Source organism: Harpia harpyja, chromosome Z (assembly GCF_026419915.1).
Source record: "Harpia harpyja isolate bHarHar1 chromosome Z, bHarHar1 primary haplotype, whole genome shotgun sequence".
NCBI classification, from domain to species: Eukaryota; Metazoa; Chordata; class Aves; order Accipitriformes; family Accipitridae; genus Harpia; species Harpia harpyja.
Genome location: NC_068969.1, coordinates 9,396,543 through 9,419,402, shown reverse-complemented (window position 1 = coordinate 9,419,402; position 22,860 = coordinate 9,396,543). Strand labels below are relative to the sequence as shown.

The 22,860-nt window shown below is 36.1% G+C and overlaps 1 protein-coding gene across 5 annotated transcripts in view; it reads right to left on the bottom strand.

Annotated features, from left to right (window-relative positions):
• Positions 1-22,860, bottom strand: part of CACNA2D3 (calcium voltage-gated channel auxiliary subunit alpha2delta 3) — a 478,462-nt gene that overhangs the window by 160,857 nt on the left and 294,745 nt on the right. For all 5 annotated transcript variants that reach the window (XR_008233512.1, XR_008233513.1, XM_052777209.1 and 2 more), the window contains 2 exons: positions 10,079-10,157; positions 2,594-2,727 (listed from right to left, as the gene is read on the bottom strand). Coding sequence is in view for 3 of the 5 variants with exons in the window: in XM_052777209.1 (XP_052633169.1) it covers positions 2,594-2,727; positions 10,079-10,157 (213 nt within the window). In the remaining 2 variants the exon portion in view is untranslated. The remainder of the gene's footprint in view (positions 1-2,593; positions 2,728-10,078; positions 10,158-22,860) is intronic.

Sequence of the window (22,860 nt, the reverse complement as noted above, 5' to 3'; positions counted from 1 at the left end):
TATAGCTCTGAGAATCTAGCCATGGATGTTCTGACACAGCTGGATGATAAGAACATTTAAGCTGTCTGGAAATACACTACTATTTCTAACCTGGCAAGGTGCAGGCAGCAGCCACGGAGGAGTGGGGACACAAACTGTCTGTGAAAATCAAAAAGTTATGGGATGGAGAGGATTATTTAGATGGCACTTCCAAATCCAAGACACTAGAGATGGCCAGGGAATCTGCCTCTGAAAATAGCACTCAGGCAGCTTTAGCTGAGGCAGAAGCACATCTGGTTTGTTACAAGGTTCCCTTCATTGCTATTTCCAGAGTTTTATATGTGACTACCCTAATTTATCCTGTTCCTTTGTCTATGAGGTTTTTTGAGGGGAGGAGGATGGGGCGCGGGGGGGGGGTAGTTTGCAACTAAGCAGATAACAGTATTCTATTTTTAAATCTTTTCTTATAGCATCCAACCCATTAGGGTCCTGAGTGGAGTTTTCACACACTTAAAAATATGCTCAGACACTTAAAAATATGCGTGTAAATGTGAGTATGTATATGAGTGCATGTGTATATACATGCGTATATACATACATATATATGTGTGTGTATATAGTGACATTAGTTAACCTTAGTCAAGAGTGAGAGAGAAAAGAAGAGAAAGAGAAGAACCTGGAAGCATTTTATTTTGATGGCAGTAAAACAGCTTTTGTTTGGATTTAAACAGTTCCTTCATTCAAGAACATAACAGCTCCGTTGTTTTTTTATTTTCTTGGTTTCTCAAGGTTCCTTCTCTACGCTCCCTCTAGTGTTCTTAAATTCACTTGCATTTACTCACCCCTGCTATATTCACTTAGTATTTCACACAGCCTTAAGTTGTTAATTTTCCTTACCCTTTCCATAACCTACAGGAGAATCACTGAAAGTTGGACTAACTTTTCTGAAAATTTTTCTCCCTGCAGTGATTGAAGAAATACAGATGAACAGATGAAAGAGAGAGTAAAGTGTAAAATTAATTCTGAAACAGCATTTTGTACTAGGTTGGTAGGTAAAGGGGAGGAGACTTGGTGTTGGGAAAGGAGGAAGATTTTTGTCTGCAACACTTTTAATGCAAGATTCATAGACAAAGGACAAGAAAGAGAGTTGCACTAAAACACCACTTAGATGGATTTCTTTCTGCTACTGTCTCTAGCAAATACACAAACTCCCTTCAACGTACACACAGTTATTACTTCAAGCATATAAAAGCAAGAAGTGAATAAGAGCTAGGTTTTCCTAGTCATCTTCCCATTTCATGGGATGCCCTGAAGGGACAGAGATAACAGGTAGTTTCTGTTCGTCTCATCCTTATGTTTCAATAAAAGAAAGAGAACAAAAAGGAGACTGGATTAATATGTTCTTTAAAAAAAGGAAATAGAGATAAGTAAATTCCCTCCAAAGCAATATTTCCAAGCAACTTTTTGTTTCTCCTTCATAACTGCAGTTTTAGTATTTATTTTACATTACCCATGGCCACAACTGAAGAACAGAAAAGACTTAAGCAAACGTGAAAATGAAGCAAAACTGTATTCCTGGGGGGGTGGTCCTAGAATATTTTTGTATTGATTTAAAATTAAACCTTCTAGAAGGTTAACTCAAATTTAACCTTAAAGTTGATTAATTAACTCAAAATTAATCAAACAAATAAAAAACCCCAAATATCAAAGTGAAACCAATGAGATTCTCCCACCTTGCCCCATTTTCATGAAAGTAAAAATTTAAAAAAGAAACAAACATCTTTGCCATTATATTGAATACTTGGCATCACTTGTAGTAAATGACAGATATTTGCTACAAACTTTTGTTCCATGGATAATATACAAACCAATATATTTTAATTGGATCAAAGGAAATATAATAAGAAAAAGAAAATAGATAAAAAGCTATTTCAGACCAACCCATGAAAAAGAACATTTATCTGCAAATCTGATGGTTTACAACAAATGATACAGAAGTATCATGAGTGCTCAGTCACTGCATAACAAGAGTTCTGCTTCAACTCTAATGTTTCACAAGGATGTCAAATTAAAATTGGACATTTATGACAATTTTGTTAGCATATCACCCATTCAATCCACTTTATTAGGCAGAATCTTCTCATTATTCTTCCCCAAGACATGAGTTGTCCCCTAGATGTTGACCCACCTTTTTATACTAAAAATATTGATTCTTGTCAGTCTGTGCTATTATACTGACATATTCATTGACATGTTTTTAAACATGTAGAAAAAAATTGTTACTCAATCTAATCAATTTCTGTTCAATGCCCATTTTTGATTAATAAAAGAAATGCACATTTGGAGGTCATAAATTTTAAAATTATGCTGTTACTCATGTTTGTTTCATTATTTTCTATATAATTTACAATGTATAAATATCTGCTAAAGTTCAGTAATCTTGAATTATTTACTTGTAACATAAAGAGATCAAATCCTGATTCTTACACTGAGTTGACACATTCCAGCAACAGAAATCAGATGCACAACTAGTATTTCTACCACAATAGTTTTGCTCCTACTTCCTCATTATATGCAGTAAGCCTATATTAAATGCTTTATCATGCAGACTTACAGTGCTGTCAATATATGCTTCAGTCCATACTACATCATGCTCTTGGTCAATAACCTTTGGTCGGCTAAGAACATGGAGATATTCCATGACATTCTCTTGAACATCAGCTAAGGTAGAGATCTGAGTAAAAAACCCTGTGAAAACACAAAATTCCAAGTTATAAACCAGACAGAACAAATTAAGGAAGATTGCAACAAGGAGTATAATGTGTTTTCTGTCTGTCATGTTTTCTCTGCTTGTTTATTTCCAAAGCAGCAATGCAAAAAAGAAATGTTTCATAAGAAGCAGCCTCAAACAGTAATAATTGGTGAAAACAAGTCTGCAAAACCTTCGGCCAGTCTTGAGGGACTGGGTTCTGAATATTGCTATGAACCACTGCACTGCCTGTCCTAAACTCTCTATTTCCAGCAAACTTTTGTTGTTTAATGGTAAAGTTGGGGGTGGGGGAGGGGGAGTTAAATGCTTCACATTTTAAAAGTTAGAACTGGTATTGACTGTGTCCAACAATGTCTCATTCAGTTTGTCCAGTTTCAAGAAACATTACAGATTAGAACTACAGTAATAAAACAATAGCTGAATATGTTCTAAAATACTCATCCTTACAGAATGTGACTAAACATCAGATAATAGCAATACGTTATTTACAAATGGCAGGTGACAGAAAATGTAGACTACAACTAGAATTACTTGGCTTAGTGATCATGGCATTGTTAATCCTTTAAAACATCTCCTAGAACCTGACAGCATTGAGAACAGCAAAGGCCACAGCTATTTGAGCTGTCACCACTTCCTTTTCAGTGCTTAGATGTCAAGTATCTTTATACATCACAAACTTGGCATCTGGAGCTCACATCATGCAAGGGTGACGAAGGACTGACAAATTTCAAGGCTATAGTTTCATCAGGCCTTATTTAAATGCATCACTTCCCCTTCATACACTTTCATTTTCTTTAATGAGAAAAGACCAATATGGAATTTTCATGAAAGAGGCCTTGCTACAATTTTAGTCTTTTGACAAGATCACAACTTCTGTGGAGCTGGAATATTAAGCTTCAGCAGAAAACATGGCAGCTGCAAAGAACTTTCGAACTGTGTTTATTGTAGACAGGGCCAATTTTGGCAAGATTGCAAGGGTGCTCTGTAGTCTGAATGTTAGAACTGATTCAATACACCTGCCAATAATTCATGCAGTACAAAATGGATGTGTCTACACATATTTAATCTATGTATGAATTAAGGCACAGTGTAAGAACAGACTTTATAGCAGAGATCTAGAAAATTAAATGAGTCATAGTAGTAGCTTAATGCATATTTTCGACTTAATAAGAAAAAGCAGAGGTGGTGGTGGGTTTTTTGCAAAACTAATTTGATTATACTATGATCCTAAATATTCCTAGTGTAGTATTCATACTCATATTATGGTATTCATACTGTTCAAATATTCAATATTCCGCTTAAGGAATTGTATTTATTTGATTTTAATTTTTTTTTCTATTAAGTGCAGTATTGTGTGAGGATGTTAACTGACTACTACATATACTATCAAGGTTTAATTCTTGCTTCAAAACTGGGCTAGTTTTTGTCTAAGGTTCTGAAAGCTTTTTCAGCCATAGAGTAAAATGATTGACGTAAGTTTAATTAGGAAATCTGTACTTGAGAAATCAGAATTCTATGTATATGATGAAAAAAAAAGAAAATTATAGTGTACTTTCAGGAATTATTGGCTTACAACACTTAGGGGAAAAACCAATGTGTATGTTACTCTTTCTGAGATGCAGTCTGCTCCAGCTTTGGGACTGCTGATTCTCCCAAGTCAAAGTATGGCTTTCTCCCTCCTGTGAGTAATAAGGGACACTTCACTATCTGATTCTTTTAATTTGGTGTAAATTACTGGTCAATATACAGTCAAAATATGCCAATATGGGCTTTCACATAGAGAACCTCATAAATGATATATATACATGTATGTAAGTATATATGTACACTGTTGTTTATAATGCTTTTAATCAAGGATTCAAGATACTTCAGAACTGTGTGGATCACTCATTGTACAGGTGATGACCTATATTTTCCTAAAGCAGTTCAGAGTACCTGAATTTTGGTATGTCTCATTTCAGAAAGCTTAAAAGAGAACCAATACTCAGAGGCCATATTCAGCACTGTTCACGTTTGACATTACATACTCAAAAGAACAGGTCACTCAGAAATTCAGAAAAATTAAACAGAAGCACAAATAGACTAATCAGCCTTTTGCTTTTCCTCCTCCATCTTAGACTAGTGTACAATGGCTATAAGTGAGGACTAAGACACTAAAAGGAAAGAGCACACAAACTCTGCTCCTTTCTCCATAGGAGATTTAAAGCAGGGGACCTCCATGTACATTCATCTCTCCTTTTCTCCTTTTACCAAACATCTACTTTCAATTGGCCCCATGGACAAGGTTTCAGTTGTCCTTAAAGAGCAGACTGAATCACCATTTTGTTTCAGTGTTTTCTATGCAATCTTATATCGCCACTCCAATGCTATTTGTTGTGTAAGCTCATGTACTTTTCAGTGCATATTGTGCCAGTACTTGCACTTCCCTTACAACAAGTGTGCAAATTTACAGTTGGAGCAGAGATCTGCTTGCACTGAGTAGTGTACAGTGAACAATAGAACAGCACCTGCACTTAAACACTTAATATATATATGAGCATATTAAACAATGCCTGAAAAGTCAGAGGAGATAAACTACTTGAAAAAATTTGTACTGTATCTAAGGTGATAGAAAGGTCTTTTTTTAATCAAGCAGTATTTTCTTAACCATATGGGTTGAAATCACAATTAGTTAACACTTTTTAATGTCATACTTCATTAAAAACAAAACCTTAAAGACTCATTTAAAAAGCTCCTCAATGTCTATGCCTGGAAAATTCTTTAATCATGGCCTAGAAATTACCTTTGAGATAAAGAATACCATGCTGTGAAATAAGCATGCATTCTGATTGCCTCCTGAAATGTTTTTATGTCAGTTTTTCAAGTGAAAAAATTTAGCTAGATGACTCAAACAAAAAGAAAAAAAGAAACAGAAAACAGAACCTAATGTGAAACAATTCAGTGTTGTACCATACAGGTTTACACATGTTACAAGACACTGATAATGCTGAATATTTTTTCTTCCTTTTCTTTTCTTCTTTTCCTTCATTTAGAAGACATCCATCTGGACCAGGTACACCCAACATGAGCAGAGACACCTACTTGAGCACTTATTTGTAACTATTGTTCATATGGATGTGTATTATGTTAGGTATTTCTTTTTGTAGTATTTCTGAGAATGCATGCTGTCATATCACAACTGACACAGAACTGTCCAGGCAGCATGCTACAGACAAAGTATATTTATTTCTCATTGTAGTACTTGCAAAGCATAACCCTAAACTGCACAATAGAGGAAACAGGTTTTTAGCCTAATTTCCTAAGACTAAAAGAGATAGTGAGTAAGTCTGAATCAATTTCATATAAACTTAGCAAAAAATAAAGGTCTCAAAGATAAGTGAAAATTTGTGACTACCCTGAGATTGAAGGAAGTGACAATGAGTATCCTATTTGGAAGCAGCCAGATGGTAAATCAGCACACGTATACTGGCATGCATGTAGTTGCAGGCTAGCCATGCAGTGCTCCTTGCCCAGTAAGCATGACAGCTAAAGAAGCCAAGGTTAGCAAATGGAAGAAAAAGGGATCAGTGTGAAAAAAAATGCTACTTTTTTAACCATATCTGTGTTTCACAGATTTATTCATATATCAGGCTGCAACAGACGAAAAGTTGAAAGAAAGAGAGTGTAAGGGACTTTATTCCTTTTAATCAGGTTTCTTCAAATATAACTGAGTTTAGTGAAATGTAAAAATTGCTGCTACAGACATGTAAAAGACAAGACTTAGATGAAGATGGTAGCATAAGACACAACCATATGGATTCTTTCTAGGGTTTTTATAATGTGATCTCAGGGGTGGGTTTCATTTGTAATTTCTGGGAAGAGTTCACTTCTTGCATTGAAGATTTTGTCTGTTTAATCTCCTTATAAATATGGCTTGTGCTTTTGCAGCTCACATTAGAAAAATCCAGAATGATTTTACAGTTTCTGTAACTCACGTAATATGAACAATTACCTATATTCTGTGAATTTATGGTTCATCTGTTTACTTTGTTTCTACAAAAAGTTGTTTTCCTTAAGTTTTAGCTTTCTTTACAACAAAGTGAAAGGAATTGCAAAAGCTGCGTGAATGATATGTCCCATATTTTTAATGCTTGCTCTAATATTTATTTAATGGGAAAACTCTACCAAGAGTTACTATATTATAGCTAGAGACAGCATTAGGTAACATTCTCTTAGTTCATTTTCACTGTATATTTAGACTTTTTGTTGATTCATGTGTTTGTAACTATGTGTAACAAATGCCAAACCTCACAAGAATTAGCTTCCTACACTGCTAAATTTATCTCTCTTATCTAGAGATCAGAGGCACCCCATGGATTTAAAACCTTACTCTTCCTATACCAAGGTTTAATCATCAGATAAAGACATGCCCTAAAGTTCTTGAGCACAGCTGCTGAAGCCATGTAAGCAATAGCAGCAAACCCATGCTTAAATTTCTGCATTCTAACACCTGCTTCTCAGCTCCCTGGTGTGTGAATTATGCCACCTTAGAGCCCCTTACAGTCAGTGCTACTCTTTTTTGCTCCCCAGCAGGAAAAAAATCATGAAGGAAACGGGTAAGATTTGGTAATGACAAGCATGAGAAGTACGTAATAACGTGGTTAAAGACAGACACTTAGGCTCTGCAAGTGGGCTGCCTTTTCATATTACACAGTCCTTGCAATGTTTTTGGATAGTTTGTTTTTCTCTAAAATGTCCACCGTTAGACTCATAACTTTTCAAAATGCCTCCAATGGATTTTTACATGGAGTGCAGTACTTTTCATTTTCTGGACACTGTGCAAAATAGTTGCAATGTTCTTGCAACTAATAAAATATCACAATTTAAAAATCCTCTTTGGGTAGGGACTAAGGAGGGAATTCATTGTTTCACTGCAGCTGTAAAACTCCCATGGAGAATACCCCCCTGCCCCCCCACCTAAGAGGCCTCTCAAGCAGGTGAACAGTATCTCTAGCTGGCTGCCTGCCACCCCCCCAGGAGCCCACAGTGCAGGAGGTGCTGGGGTCATGCTAATAATGGGAATGGATATGACTGGGGCTTCCTGTACGCAGCTCTCCTCTGCTAATACAATAGACTATAAACTGCTACAGCTGGGGCACAATTTGCCTCAGGGCTGATCTGTCCTCTGCTGGCAGTTAGAGAGCCTCTATCAGACCTCCAATAGGCAAAGCATTTTTCTCTACTTTGCTCTCTCAGACTCTGCTCCTTTGTACTGATGAATCCTTGCCTTTGTCCATTTTACACTATGCCAACCACAGTGATAATACATAATAAAAATTAAAAAAAAATAAAACAGAAGCTGTCAAATTACTAATGCAATAGAGGGTTTTACGGGGAAAAAAGAAGTTTAATCCTGGCCGTTTTGTAAGTAATGCATTAACACCCATCTTTATCTTTACAGCTTTCTGCTGGGAGTGACTGCTGAGAGAAAGTTAGTGCTTACGTACTTTAAAATGTGGCACATGCACGCTAAGCACTGGGAAACTTTTACCTTTGTTCAATTCAGAGTCTTAGTAAATCTTTATTCTTTTCCTTTATGTGCACTTGCTTATGATACAAAGGAGTAAATCACTGCAAATTTCACAAACCGCTCTAGAGGGACTTTGGGGTTTCTGAATGTTTTAATGTATTTAAAATGGTTTGGTGTTTTGCTTCATTAAGCCAAGTCCCTCTAGATATGCCCTACTTATACATAAAAATGTAACAGAAAAACATGTTGTGGGGTTTTTCAAGGTTTCACCATCAGAATCTAGAAGCTAAAGAAGTTTTGCAAGGTGGTATGAACTTCCCCTGTGACCCATTTTCAAGGAAAGGACTGCTGTCCACAGTCCAGTCAGCTGGAAACTCTGCAAACAGCCTTCATCTATGTTGTGCTTCCAAGGGGAAAATCACTGCAAGGAAAATTGATTTTAGGGTCATTGACCCTCAGTGACAACAACATACTTTGGCCCACCCGTGCAAGCAGTAAACTGCAGTCCAGCCGTTCAGCCAATCTTTAGACCAGCTTTACTACACTCCTAATCTGTTGTGCTGTAATCCTTCATTTCACTAAAAGAAAATGGATGAGCTGTAGCTGAAAACTGTAAGAAAAAGAACTAAATCCATACTGTCTGCCATAATGACTTATGCTGTTTCCAACTGTGATTTTCAAAGCTATAAAAAAGTATTTAATTACCGATTAGAGGTAGAAGATTTTTGCGTTGTAAGCTATCAGAGAGCAGGTATTAAACCCAGAAAAAAATTTATAGAAGAAAGTCATTAAGCTGTTTAGCTGATTCATGAGTAAGATTCTGACTCAAAGCAACATGGCTCCGAAAAGAACAAAGTAGTCCTGACGAATGACAAAGGTGACCACTTTTGCCCCTCTGGGAATAAGGAAGACGTGGACCAGATGATCTACTAAGGCAGTCTTTGTTGCCTGGTCCTAATTTCTGAGTTGCTGCACTTAGATCTTTACAAATCTGTGGAGCTGGGCTAAAAAGCTAAAAGATTTTGTTGATTAAATTGTCTTCAAAAAAGATGCTTCAAAGGATTCTTATACTATTATTTAAACTAAATTATGGTGTAATATTAGCTGATTAAGACAAGACTTCAAACTGAGTAATTTCCATCAGCTGGACATAACAGTAGTTAAAGAAGTAATGACTAAATGGATAGCACCTGATGCAATTCATCATAATGTAATGTGGCACAACAGAAAAAAAGAACTTTTTTTTTTTTCCTAGAGGAAAGGAAAAGGAAAACCTGAAGATTAATTAGGGGGTTTGGTTTTTCAGAATCATTCTTACTTACATTAGTCAATCCTTTTACTGTAGCATCTCAGCATCTTATATGTTTTAATGCTCCTTCCTTAAAGAATATAAACCTGTTTTTTCAATTACACTGTCAGTTCCTCAAGGGACAGGATGTCTGGTGTTTTACGTACCATGCCTAACTCAACAAGACTTGTACCCAATGTTCTTAGGAACCAAACTAACTCTGACTGCATAATAACTGTTATAATAAAACAAATGCTTTGAAATTAAAGTTTGTTCCCTGAATAAAAATTTAAGATCACATAGTTTAAAAACATCATATATATTTTAAGAAAAAAATAAATTTCAAATCAGGTTTTTACTTTTTAAATTGTATGCTACAAGATAAATCAGTCTTTTCCTTTCCTGGAAAAAAAACCCCCATCCTCTCCGATTAGATGTCAGTGACACCGTATCTGTAGAAGGGTCAGACATGCAGGAAGGCTCAATAATAGGGTTTTGAAAACAAGGCTTTCACAGTTAAAGGTTAACTAACCTTTGTTAGCACAGGCCATCCACTTCAGGTTATCAGCAAAAGCAGCTTCTCTTCCAATCAGATAGGTAAAAATACGAACCTGAAAGTACAATGCAAAAGATCAAGTCAATTAATACCGCATTTAAAACTTATACAGGGAACTTCAGATACAGATGTGTAATTCATATGGATAGACCTTCTTTAAGAAAGTATTACTGGTTAAACAGCACTGTAGGTTAAAAAAAAAAAACACCATCTCTGCCAGTAATGTCTTCATGACAAAATGTGGCTTTTGTTCTATGTACAGAATGGCTGATCTCTTTGGATGTTTTTAATATCTGACATTTAATTAAAGTTATGGCTAAATGGTTACAATGTAAGTGAGAATAAACTAAAACCATTGGGGTACAAGGCAAAACTGCATGTTCAGACAAATCTGTTCTGCACTTATGAATTCAGAAAACTGCTATGGTGTGGAGGAAAAGGCACTTAATTAGCAAATACTTCTGTAGATAAAGGATCTGAAACAGCAGGCAAGAAAATTCCCCTCAGTTTTCAAGGTTTGTATGACACAGTACCTTTGTCAACTTAAAGACAGGTATCCACAGGTGGCACTTGTGCTATCAAGTGATAAACAGAAGAATCATGTGCAAGGTTGCCACATTTCCCAGACAGAAATATCTGAGCAAAAAGCCGTGCAGCTGATCTATGCATGTGCATGCGCACAGACATACACAGAGACCTTCATCCAGAAATCCTAGAAAATTGCTGATCTCCTTAAAATTCTGCCCAGATAAAATTTCTTGGCAGAGAAGGGGGGCATACTTTGGAAACGTTGGATGCAGGGTAGGCCTTGATAGATGCTAAATGATAGCACTTGTTTGTCTGGACTCCACAGTTCCGTGTTATAACACATATCCAAAACTGTGGTTTTGAGCAACTTCGGACAGCTGCCATTTAGAAAGCAAAGGAAAACTTCCAGTGAAATATATCTCTCTTTACTGTACCATTTTCTCAGTTCTTTCTTATCAAATAGAGATAGGTTCAGGGTTGCATTATTTTACAGGCCTTGAAAACAGCTGCAAATTTGTCTTCACGGTAGACTGATGACAGCATTTTCTACCTCATACCTTCTGCTCTCAACCCTATTCTATACATGGGAAACTACAGCAAAGATAATCAAGTGGGTTTTAGCTAGATAAACGGGGAATGGGAAAGGAGCGTGTTGTCCAGAGCTTCCTCTACCTCACTAATACAAGTCTGCATGGCACTCGCAGTCCTGTTCAGGTTGGGTCTGTAACCACCATGTGTGTGCTGAGCAAAGAAATCACTGTCCTGGGTCCCAGCATATTCCATCTAGAAATCCCACACAGCTCCATACCTTCTTCATCTACCATCTGATATAGCTGTGTAAGATGGAGCACAGTGAGCCTCGCTTGATCTGACTAACCCCTCAGCAAGAGAATTGGGAATAGCACCTGACAGCTGCACCTAAAGCTCATATTCTGCCCACTGTAACCCTTGCCATGCTAAGGTTTATGCCTCACATTCCATGTGCCTAAACTTCCACAATCATTTTCCCATTCCCTAATGATTTGTCTGGCAGAAGAGGCCAAGTGGATACTGGGCCATATTAGCAAGATGAATACAAGGTGATTATTCCCCTCCATTCCATTGTAAAACCACATCTGGAGTACTGAGCTCAGTTTTGGATTCTCCCATACAAGACAGACACTGACTTACTGGAAAAGACAGACTCTTCTTGAAGATGGACTCTAAGCGGACAGCAGAGCAAGGGACAAAAGTCAGAAGAACGTCCTAAACAATTCTGATTTAATATAAGGAAAAACATTTTTATCATGAGGGTGATAAAATATTAGAAAACATCGCCCAGAGATGCTGCAGAACCTGCATCCTGGGAGATATTAAAAATCTGACTGGACAATTTCCTGAGCAGCCTGATCTAACTTTACCTGCTCTGAGCACGGGGTTGGACAAGATGATCTTCAGAGGTCCCCATATGATTCTATGAAATTAGCAATATTTCACACAGATTAAAAATTTGATTGATGTTCTAATGAAATAACTTGTTCTACATTTTGTGGATTTTGGAGATAAAACTAATAGATTACATTAGGACTGGAAATTGACAATTTGTAGCTGCAAACACAGTGCTATCATTATGTACGAAAGAAAATTATGAACTCCGTATTGTAACACTAAAAATTTTAACTAAACCCCACATCAGATCCTTTTGTCTTTTTATCAGTATACTTAATAGAATCATCATTATCCAAACTTTTTAACAGAAACTCTGTTATCATCATTAAAAAGCTGTACACAACAAACTATCCTAATGGCCAGATCCTGTTTCTACGCATGCATGGTGTTTGGCATTATTATCATGCCTAGAGACCAGATTTCAATAACAAAACTTTTCCCAGTCTTTCAAACATAAAATGTACATAGAACTCAAGCATGATTTATATAATTTAAAAAGTATACACACTGATTCTATAGTGTTGTTAATTAGTTTGAATCAAACAGTATACATAATCCTACTCTAAGACTCTAAAGAACACAGCATTAAACAAAAGAATGGTAGTTTTATGCTTCGTTGATGGATACAAAAAGAATTAATAAATAAAATCTGTATTCTCTAAACACACGTGAAAGGGCATAGTGAGATTTATACCCTCAAAATACAGCATAAATCACTGTCACAGTTTATCTTCCTGAAAATGATGCTCGAATATAGCCTATCATGAGACTGAATACATCTGAGAGATTTATATTTAATGATATGCTTTAATCTATAAAGAATCAAACTACACCGTGTTCCTAATAAAAGGAGACCAGCCTTATCTAAAAGGATGAGCAGTAAGCATGATAATAGGCGTAGGCAGCAAACTAACTGCATTAAACCTACAAAAAATAAAATTTCAACAAATCGGTATCATAGATCATCATGAGGAATGGGCTGCCTCTATGATATTGTTGCAAGGATTTTAATGATTTTTCTTTGAGTACATTTTATACATATAGTTTACTTGGTATCTGCAGTTTTGCTAAAAAATATTTTAAGCATCATAAAAAGTACTGCTAATTGTTTGGCATTACTTGAAAAGATAAAAATAAATGCTATAAATTAGAGAGCTATTAGAGTTTATTAAGTGCTGCTTTCCTTCTCTGTCCCAATGAGTTGTGTATTTCTCTCTATGCACTTTTCACTGTGCATGTTACATAAATGATGTTTACCAGTGTCAACATGAAGTATAAAATCTTTTATAAAATGAAATACAAGGTAAACTATACTTTTAAAATACCATTTCTATACTGCTCATTACTTAATAGAATAACTTATTCATAGTAGCGCCATAAGAAAATAACCGTGTAAGGTCACAGGAAGGTATTTTAGTTAAAAAATAGTGCCACTGATACAATAAAGTTTTTCTTTTACATTGACCTTAAAGATACATTAATAGGTATTATGAATATTGTATAATAGTCTATTCAGAACAGTGAGAAAAATCCTCAAAATCAGCTCCGATGGCAAACAATTCTGATTATAGCTCTACTTCTAAAAATTTCATTTGATCAGTTCATTGAACCCACCACTGTAAGCTAAATTCACTCTGAGTTTGCATTGGGAAACACTCATGAGTGCCTAACCACTCACTGTAGAAGTAATTTTACAAAACAAATGCTTGCCATATCATTTTCTTATTTCAGAGATCACAGCAATAGCTTAGGTAATAAATGATTACAATTGAAACTTGCCTGAATACATCTACATTTTAAATCCAATTTTTCAAAACAAATTTGGATCTACATATCTTTTATACTTTATACTTTTTTACTCTTCTGGATAGGTATTTTATGTAGTAATTCTAGATGTGCTGGTACTATCCATGGTATAATACCAATAAACAAAGCTACTGAGGTCATATACCTGTTTTCTGCATCTACATAAAGATATAACTAAGTCAATATTATAGAAGTGCTACATTAATTTAGTAGGATAAGTTCAAATTACTTCAACTCCTGCATGTGGACAAGACATATGCAGTGATGGGCTACGAATGATGCAAAACAGGACACACTGTGTCATACTTACCACTGAAATTGTCATTTTAAATTGACTAGACATTAGGTACCAGATTTAATATCCATCCATATTCTCGGATACCATGAAAGTTAAATGTTTTTAGGTAAAGACTGTTAATAGTGACCACCAAATTTTCTTCTTTGTATATCTGAAGTAACCGAATGGAAAGTGTGTCAGAGGAGTTCTGCTCTGCAAAATGATTGCATGAACTATTTTATTCAAACAACCCAGATATAGCACTAATACTGCATAGTCTACTGATAAATATACTGATAAATACATATAGTACTGAGGCATATGATTGAAATCTCTATAATTTATAATAGATGAGGAAGTATAAAGTGTCTCATTCTGTGGTTTGTATTGGACCTTAAAATAACACAATAGAAACTACGAGCTTTAATAAGTATACACATTATATAGATACATATAAACTGATACACCTATATCGGTGTCTCATAGTACAACACTTAATGTTAGGACGCTAAAAATTCTTTTGAATCCATATGAAGAGAACATTTTAGTCAAGGCAGACTGAATAAATTCAAAGGTGTTATGGGCCAGTCCCAGAAGATCCAGTAACAACATTTACATAGTCTACATATGCTCTGGCTGAGTATAAACCAAATGAGAAAAACACCTTTCAATATCCAAGCGCTGTGACTGAATCAAGAGACCATTTTCATCTGAGAAGGAATCTGCATCAGAGGGTACAAGTACCTCTCTGGCAAAAAAACACATGACAGAAAGAGAACCCTTCAGTTCTGGATAATTTTGAAAGCTTTGTAAGATATTTGAGATACCTGAATCAAAATATTTTCAATGTCTGACCCATAAAATACTATATCAACCATATTAAGGCTTAACATGAACTGTTAGCTGTGGAGAAAGGCAATATTCTCAGGCAGAAGCACTAGTTTTGAATTGTTATATCCTATCTACAAAACTGAAAATTGTAGATGATGTCAGATTCACTGAATGCAAAGCAAGGCTTACTCCAAGAGCAAAAACTTTAATCTTTGGAACTATACTTGCTATTCCCGCAGAGTATGTAGCTCCTACAGATGTGCCATAGACTACTATTTTTTTAAGCCAATGTTCACAGAAAATGGGTGAGAGCTCCACAGTAACATTACAGAAACTGAAAGGACAGTGGAACTAGAATCTTTAATAGAGCTTGTGACTTTCACACTTCATATTTTTCTACATTTTTCTAAAGCGGGTGTTGAATGGCAAAGAATACTATTTGAGATTGATGTATTTTAATTATCTTTAAAACAGCAGCTGTAGAAACCTCCCATATATTACCTTGTTATTATGTCTCATTTCTGACCTAGAAGGATCACCTCTGGGAAAGAGCACTGTGTTCAGTTACTATTCTTACTAAAAGACTGCTGCATAAGCTCAAATGATTCTGAACTGTAGAATCATATTCATATTAAGCAACAGACTAATTTGAACAGTGCATTTTATGACAGTCAGCTTCTATGTGCATGATTGTGAATTCTGGTCCAAACCACTAGTCCATAGTGAGCTAGTGAGAAGTGGCACAACATGTCAACAGTTGTCACAAGTTGTGTTGGTAACTATCCCATGTACACAGCAGAATTAAATAATATTAAGGCACTGAACCACCAAGCTCAGTAGAGTTCAGGCAAAACTGAACACAAATCTTACACTGAGTAAAATATTTAAATCAACAGTAGCTATTTAACTGCGTATATTATTTTTAACTTGCTTTCTCTCTGGTTTTCCAGTCTCTCTGTTTTACACTCTTTTTGCCTTACCTAGGCACAGATCATGGTTTGGATTACACAGGTGGTTTGCTTTCTATTCTTTGTTGCATCCCCTCAAATTTTGAAAAAATAAGAGAGTACTGTTAATAAGTTTCTTGCTTTTACAGCTAGGGAATATTCCGAAGTTTGAACCTTTAAACTCTGGACAGACAGCTTATATAAAATCTCTGAGATTTTATATAAGTGTGCACACACTCAACCATTAGTGAGGAAACCTAAGAATGATGATTTAAATGACAGTTATTTCAGTGCTAACTACTTCATCTGAACTATCCACTTAACAGTTTCATCCATTATGCATGGACTAATCTGCAGTCACCGAACTGTCCTCACCTCTGAAACTTCATTTAACTAGCAGCAAAACAAAGAGAATAGGGACCTTCTCTCCAGGGACCATCTTCTGTCTATGTTGAGCAAGACAAGTCAATCTGCAAGATTCTACACCCTGGAACTGTGAAGTTATATATTCATGCCAAACAGCTGGTAAAGTAGTATTTCCAGAAATTTAAAATACAGTGTGGGAGGGGAAAAGGGACTTCTGCTTGTAGCTGACAGTGCAGACCTCTCTTTGCAGCTGCAAACTATTTCACGGACACCTTCATCAAAATAGTCTTTCCTTTCTGGCTCAGCAAGAAATAAAAATAGTACTGTGGCAAGAGCTATGGAATTTAAGTTTTAAGTGGGATATAGGGATGAAATTCAAGTTCCCATACTTATAAGTTATGGTGGTCCAGGAACACCCCAGCTAGTCTCTGCATAGATGAGCGAATGGACTGATAGGGAACAATGGATCAACACGAGACTAAGTGATTGCCTGAACTCCTAAGTAGCCTCACCACAAAGAGCTGGCTTAATTGTTACAGGATGTCTCAAGGTGGGAATTTGGGACAGTCCTGGAGGTTTTTCCAGGCAACGCATGCTATGGCTAGGACCACCTGATAGGCACTATTTGTATACTTCAAGGTGTTAATTAGCTACTTTGCTGGAGAATCTGGCCAGCCCAGAGACTTCTTCAGGCAATTCCTGCTGTAGAATTGACCACTGTATAGGGAAAAGATACTTGCATAGTATCATAGTAGAAAGCCTGAGGAACAGTCACACAGGAGAGTCTTTTGAACATACTTAAGATAGTTAGGAAATGTTTTGTACATAATTTAAGATAATAAACAGCAATGAATCATTCCTGTGCTGGAGTAGTGATATACAACCACAGGCCAGCTGGAGATTCAGCAGAACAGCAATTCAGAGCATCTCACCCAATACAGCTGAAGACACTGTTGCAAGGACCCTTATCATCTAGACAGCATGTGACCATCCTGTTCAAGGTGCTTGATTCCCCACTTGAGTATTACCCTATCCAAAGACCTCCCTAAATGGTTTAACATTCTGATCTTTGCAACAGTCTCAATGGTGCACTGATCAAAGCACTTTGATTTTCATTTGATCAACAGCTAAGAAAATGACAGTAGGAGCAGATGAGACCAGAGCTGGTCTAGATTTGATTTACCTGCTGTAATTCAAGATTCACAAAAGCAATTCTCTAATTGCCTGAATTTCGTGAACCTAATAATGAAAAAGGCTGCCATTTATTTAGGTCTCTTGTTAATAGAACTTTTAAAAATGAAAAATCACTGGTCTCCCTTAGCATATATTAACCTGTGCTGCATACTGTCATCTGAAAAGTGAAGATGGGCATCCAGGAAAAAGAAAACTCATATTTGTATTGACGTTTCTTTTCCTACTCTTCCTAAACATATTCATGTGTTATCTAGAAGGCACTGAATATTTACACAGGTTAGTATATTAAAAAAAAAATATATTGGTTTGTTTATGTTTGATTAAAAGCAGAGCAGAATTATCAATAATTTTCATTAAGAGCTGGTGCCACTCCTCTAAATACAATCCCAGAGCTACATTCTCAAAGTCTGTTGCCGACTAAAAGCAAAGTTCTGGTTCACTCTCTTTGAATATGACTAAGAGAGCACATGGGAAGAATACAGGGAAACTTAACAGAGCTTAAGGTGAAAAGAAAAAATGTCATTTTGAAACTCTCACGTGGATCCCTTCCAGGCAGATCCATTTTTCTATTCATAAAAATAGCATTAGGGAGGTTCCCCATTCTTTGAAAGTCTACCAAGAGGTAAAAAAAATAAAATGGGGGGGGGGGGGGGGGGGGGGCACGGCACCAAAACCAAAAGTTAACTTTACAAGCTCTGATTTTTGGTGGCAGAATTGACAATTACATCACATTCTAATTTTCCAGGGTTAACTTCTGATTCTATTCTTTTGCTATTTCAGTTTTATGTTGTAAATTACTTGTCTCTTCAAACCAGCTTCTCTTTCTGTTGATTATGAATTTTTCATGCTCCATTTCTTCTTATCCTTTGTTATAGTGGAAATATTCTTAAAATTAGTTACCCAGGATAAACTTATAAACTCTTCATCTTTTAAGCTTCAATATCTGGCTTCTTTTCCTTGGGGTCCTGCTGCTTTATAATTTTCTGATGTCTTTTTTAGGTTCAAACTCCAAAAGTAAGTAACATAAACTTACTTCCAAATTTAGAAAGAGCTTGAGGATTTATTTAGGCTTCCACTGCTTCCCTCCCAACATTACACTGTGCCTGTTGCCACTTCAAGATTTGTCTTCAATATCACTCCTCCTTACATAATCTCATCCTCCTATTCCTCTCTCTCCAGCATCCTTTTGTACAGCTCTACCTCAGAAGACACCAATGGGAAAAGGGGAAATCGATGCTGCAGTTGGTCCCTATGTTAAGGAGATGGCATTACCCCGCCACACTTTCCTGTGAGGAACAGTCTGGATGCAGTCATAAAGGTTTTTGAGAGTCATACTGGATCCATTCATCAAGATCAGTAAGATTCACATTCAAAAAATCTGAACATGCAACAGGCCTTTGCACAAGTAACGTTTCTAAATCTGAAAAGGGAAAAAAAATTGAGTTTATAAAAGGTATCAATTTTTGAGATGTCTTATAGCTTCTAACTTTAACCTACACACACACAAAGCAATCCGAAAATAATACACAAATTCCAAGTGTACTCCAGTGTAGATGGTTGTTGCAAAGGGGATTACATACAGGGTAATGAACAGGCATGGTGAAAGAGCAGTAGAAATACAAGGCCACTCTAGAAACTTCACCTTATCTCTGAATGTCTTTGTAGCTCTTTTAATTTTAGTTCTTTTTTTTTATTAGGAAGTGGTGAAAAAATGAGTTAAGGATCTATTTGCATTGATAAGCTAGCAGGAAATTCCATGAAGACAATGCTTTAAATAAGTACACAAAATTCTACTGATGAGGGCTACAAAGCCCTGTGACACAATGCAAGATAGCACTAGTACAATATCTTCCACCCTGTTGAGACCTTTACGCTATAAGGTGCTGAAAGACTCAACTGACGCTGCACTCGGTGCAAGGAAGCCATGAAATTGAAGCCATTACCTCATGAAACTGAATCCTTAAACATTAGGTTACTCCATAAAAGTTTCTTCATTGTTAATTTTTCTCCTGTAGTATTTAAAATACCTCTTTTGGAAAAGTTTGCATTTATACATTTCCTCATGTTTTCTCCTTCCTGCAACTGCACACTGTACCCAGACAATTTTATAACAGTGTTTTCTATTACAGTGATACCCGAAACACTATGCATTGTACCCTAAATGCTGATGCGACAGGTAACGGAAACAACCCCCAAATAATTAATAGGTCTATTTAACTGGAAAACAAGATGTTGTAAGCAAAAACAGTAACAAAGAAAAACACTTAATCTGTCTGGGGATCATCAAGCAGCTGAGCTCTGCTTTCCCAAACATCCGCACCCCCAACAGCTCTTTGTATAGACCTACCTCAGAAAATACGTGCAGGAAAAAAGGAAATTGATGCTGCAGTTAATCCCTTGTGGTCAGGGGACAGCATCACTATGTCACACTTGCCTGCAAGGAACATTTCTAGATCCACCCTCTAGGTCTAGGGCTGCTGAGGGTCACTTTTAGAAAATTCAAACAAGCTACAAGTTTTACATAAGACATCAAGTGAGGATATTTCTTCTAGCACTGAAAATCTGTTGACATCTTTTGTTGATTTACAAAAGAATAATTTCCTACTGTCAAAATTCACCCAATACATTAGGAATATAGTTAGCAGAGGAAGATGAGATTATGCTATTTTACACTTTGCAAGGATAAAGCAGGTGATGAGAAAGTATCTAACACCATACTAGCACAAGGCTTATTGCTTCCCTAAAGGAGTTTGACGGTTGACATAGTTCTGAAAGGAACAAGACATCTCAGGCCTTTTACAGGGGGGACAATTTCTAGCTGCTTTATACATCCTGAATTATTGGTCACAGAGAACTGGGCAAGGCAGTTGGGCTTCAAATGGCACAGCAGGAGCTTATCACTAAAGAATTATAAGTAAAGATTTGGCAGAGCAAATAGGTTGTATTAAACAACCATTTAAGATTTGGCATTTAACAGCAAAATAAAAAAAACACAAAATAGGTCTAAGAAACATCTAATACTTTCTAGCTTATCCTTCCTGCTTAGTGCGCAGTTTGTATTAATGATGTTAAATAAACAACCAATAATGTACAAAGTGCAATACAAAACTATATATCTTGAATGTACTAAATTCTTCATAGCAGTTTAACAGTTAATTCAGCAAAGAAAATTTTCACAGATTTTGAGAATATTAAACTTTTGGGCCAAGACCATGTCTAGAAAATGACATCCCAGAGACTGCTTTTCAAAAATTTATGATTACACAAAAAAAAAACCCCAACAAAGCACGAGATTACCAAAAACCAGCTTGTTACCTTCACTGCAACTTTTACTTTCAGCACAAGCTATAACATTTCTCCCACCTTTACAAATTACTTTGAGACCAATGAGTTAATTGCGTTATAATTATTTCATATTTATCTATAGAGTGCCAATAAAATCTTTATACAGTATCTCCAAATACTGTGTATATATACCACACACTTCTACTGAAAAACTATTTTAGAAATATTTTACTGAGTTTTAGAAAATTTTATTTATTCTACTTTTTATATCCTTCCACTGGTAAAACCAGCCATGGTACAATGAGTTCAACTATATGGAGTATAGAGGGAGAGGAAAATTTTAACTCGCACTTCCATAACTTTCCAAGATTATCAATCATCATTTTTCTATCATAACAATGTTACTATTTCAAAGTAAAATATGGTATTATTTATTGGAACTAGGAACAAGTTCTGTGTTTTCCTCTGAAAAGCTAAAGAAATTTTTGTTTCCAGTCCTGATATGCAAGATTCCTGATAAGTCATTACAAACCATTAACAGACAAGCCTAGATGAACGACTGAAGGATAGTTCAACTATACCTATTATTGCCATTCTTCAAAATGCTGGTGGATTTGCTGAAATGTAGAACAGATATTTTCTTCCTTAAATGCAAAATAGCAGTCTAAGCAAATTAATTTATCTGAACGGAGAGGAGAGGAAGGGATTAGAGCAGAAACTATGACATAACCAAGTTTCTTGGATCTAACTGAAACTTCTGTGGAAAAAGCAGACTGATACAATTTCTGCTACTACACTACTTAGCTTTCTTGTATATCAACTAATATTTTTTGCAAGAATCCACAAGAAAAGATCAAAATCAGACTAAATTCTAAGTAACCAAATACTGCCAACGTCTCCACTTCTGTTATTACATAATTCCAGGATGTAACATAGAACAATGGTAACTTATTTGCAGTATACTTCACTGTGCATGGCGCAGACACAGATTAGAGGATGACATAATGGATAAAGCACTGGCCTTTCACCCTTGGGATTTTGTCCAGCCTGCAGTCCTATCAGATAATGGGTTTGGCAATCTCCACTAGTCTCTTTTGGACAGTAATCCCCACTACAGATTCTCTATAATTCATCATATAATTTAATACACCTGGCAACCTTACCACCAGTTCATTCTTTTGTTACGTAATGGCCCAAAGTGAAGTCAAGGGTGCTTAATGCTCTGACAACTGGCTATTATCTCCCATAACAGCTGATTTTGAGGGGATTATTGCAGTCATAAACCATTTTATAAAAATTGGCAACTGGGAAAGCAGCGTAACAAAATAAGGTGATATTTAGAAGTTTTATCACTGATTTTCTACCAATCTGTAATGGAGTTTCTAGCATCCAAAAAATGCTGGAGAGGAAACTTGAGATTAAAGGTACAGATCACGAGCCAAGAATCTGAGGCCTGAACAAGCTTATAGCCAGAAAACTGACTATTTTGAGGTTACAGATGCTTTTTTGTCTTTTTTTTCTGTCAAATAGACAGTATATTTCTTCTTTATTTTGTCTCAATTCTTAGTTCACCTCTTCCCTTTATCAGCATTCTTCCCTTTTCACTTTGAAGTATTTCACCACTGTTATACTCCAGTTTTAGATCCACAGCCTTGTTCACAATTGAACAAGGGACTTCATTGCTATCAGGACCAATTGCTGAGGATGTAAGTGAGCCTTCAGGCAAGACAAAGGGGAGCTGTACTCAGTTTATGGGATAAGAAATCAGCTTACTGAAACCATGTGAAAGGTTAGGAAGATGATGAGCAGTTAAGACTCCAATCTAAAATACAATGGTGTTAACATATGAGCAAACAGACAGTAGTACCAAGGTACTCATAGTCAAACAAATCAGCATGCACAATTCTCACTGGAAATAAGAATCAGTTCTATAAATTTGTAAAAAGGCTTCAAAAATTTCACCAGCTAAAATCTAACAGAATGTAATTGTTGTCTAAGCACTAAATTCTCTTACCAGAGGCAGAATGATTTGGTAGACATCAAACTGTGGAAAGATAATTGAAAAAGATATCAGATCCAGGATCATTCCAGGCTTT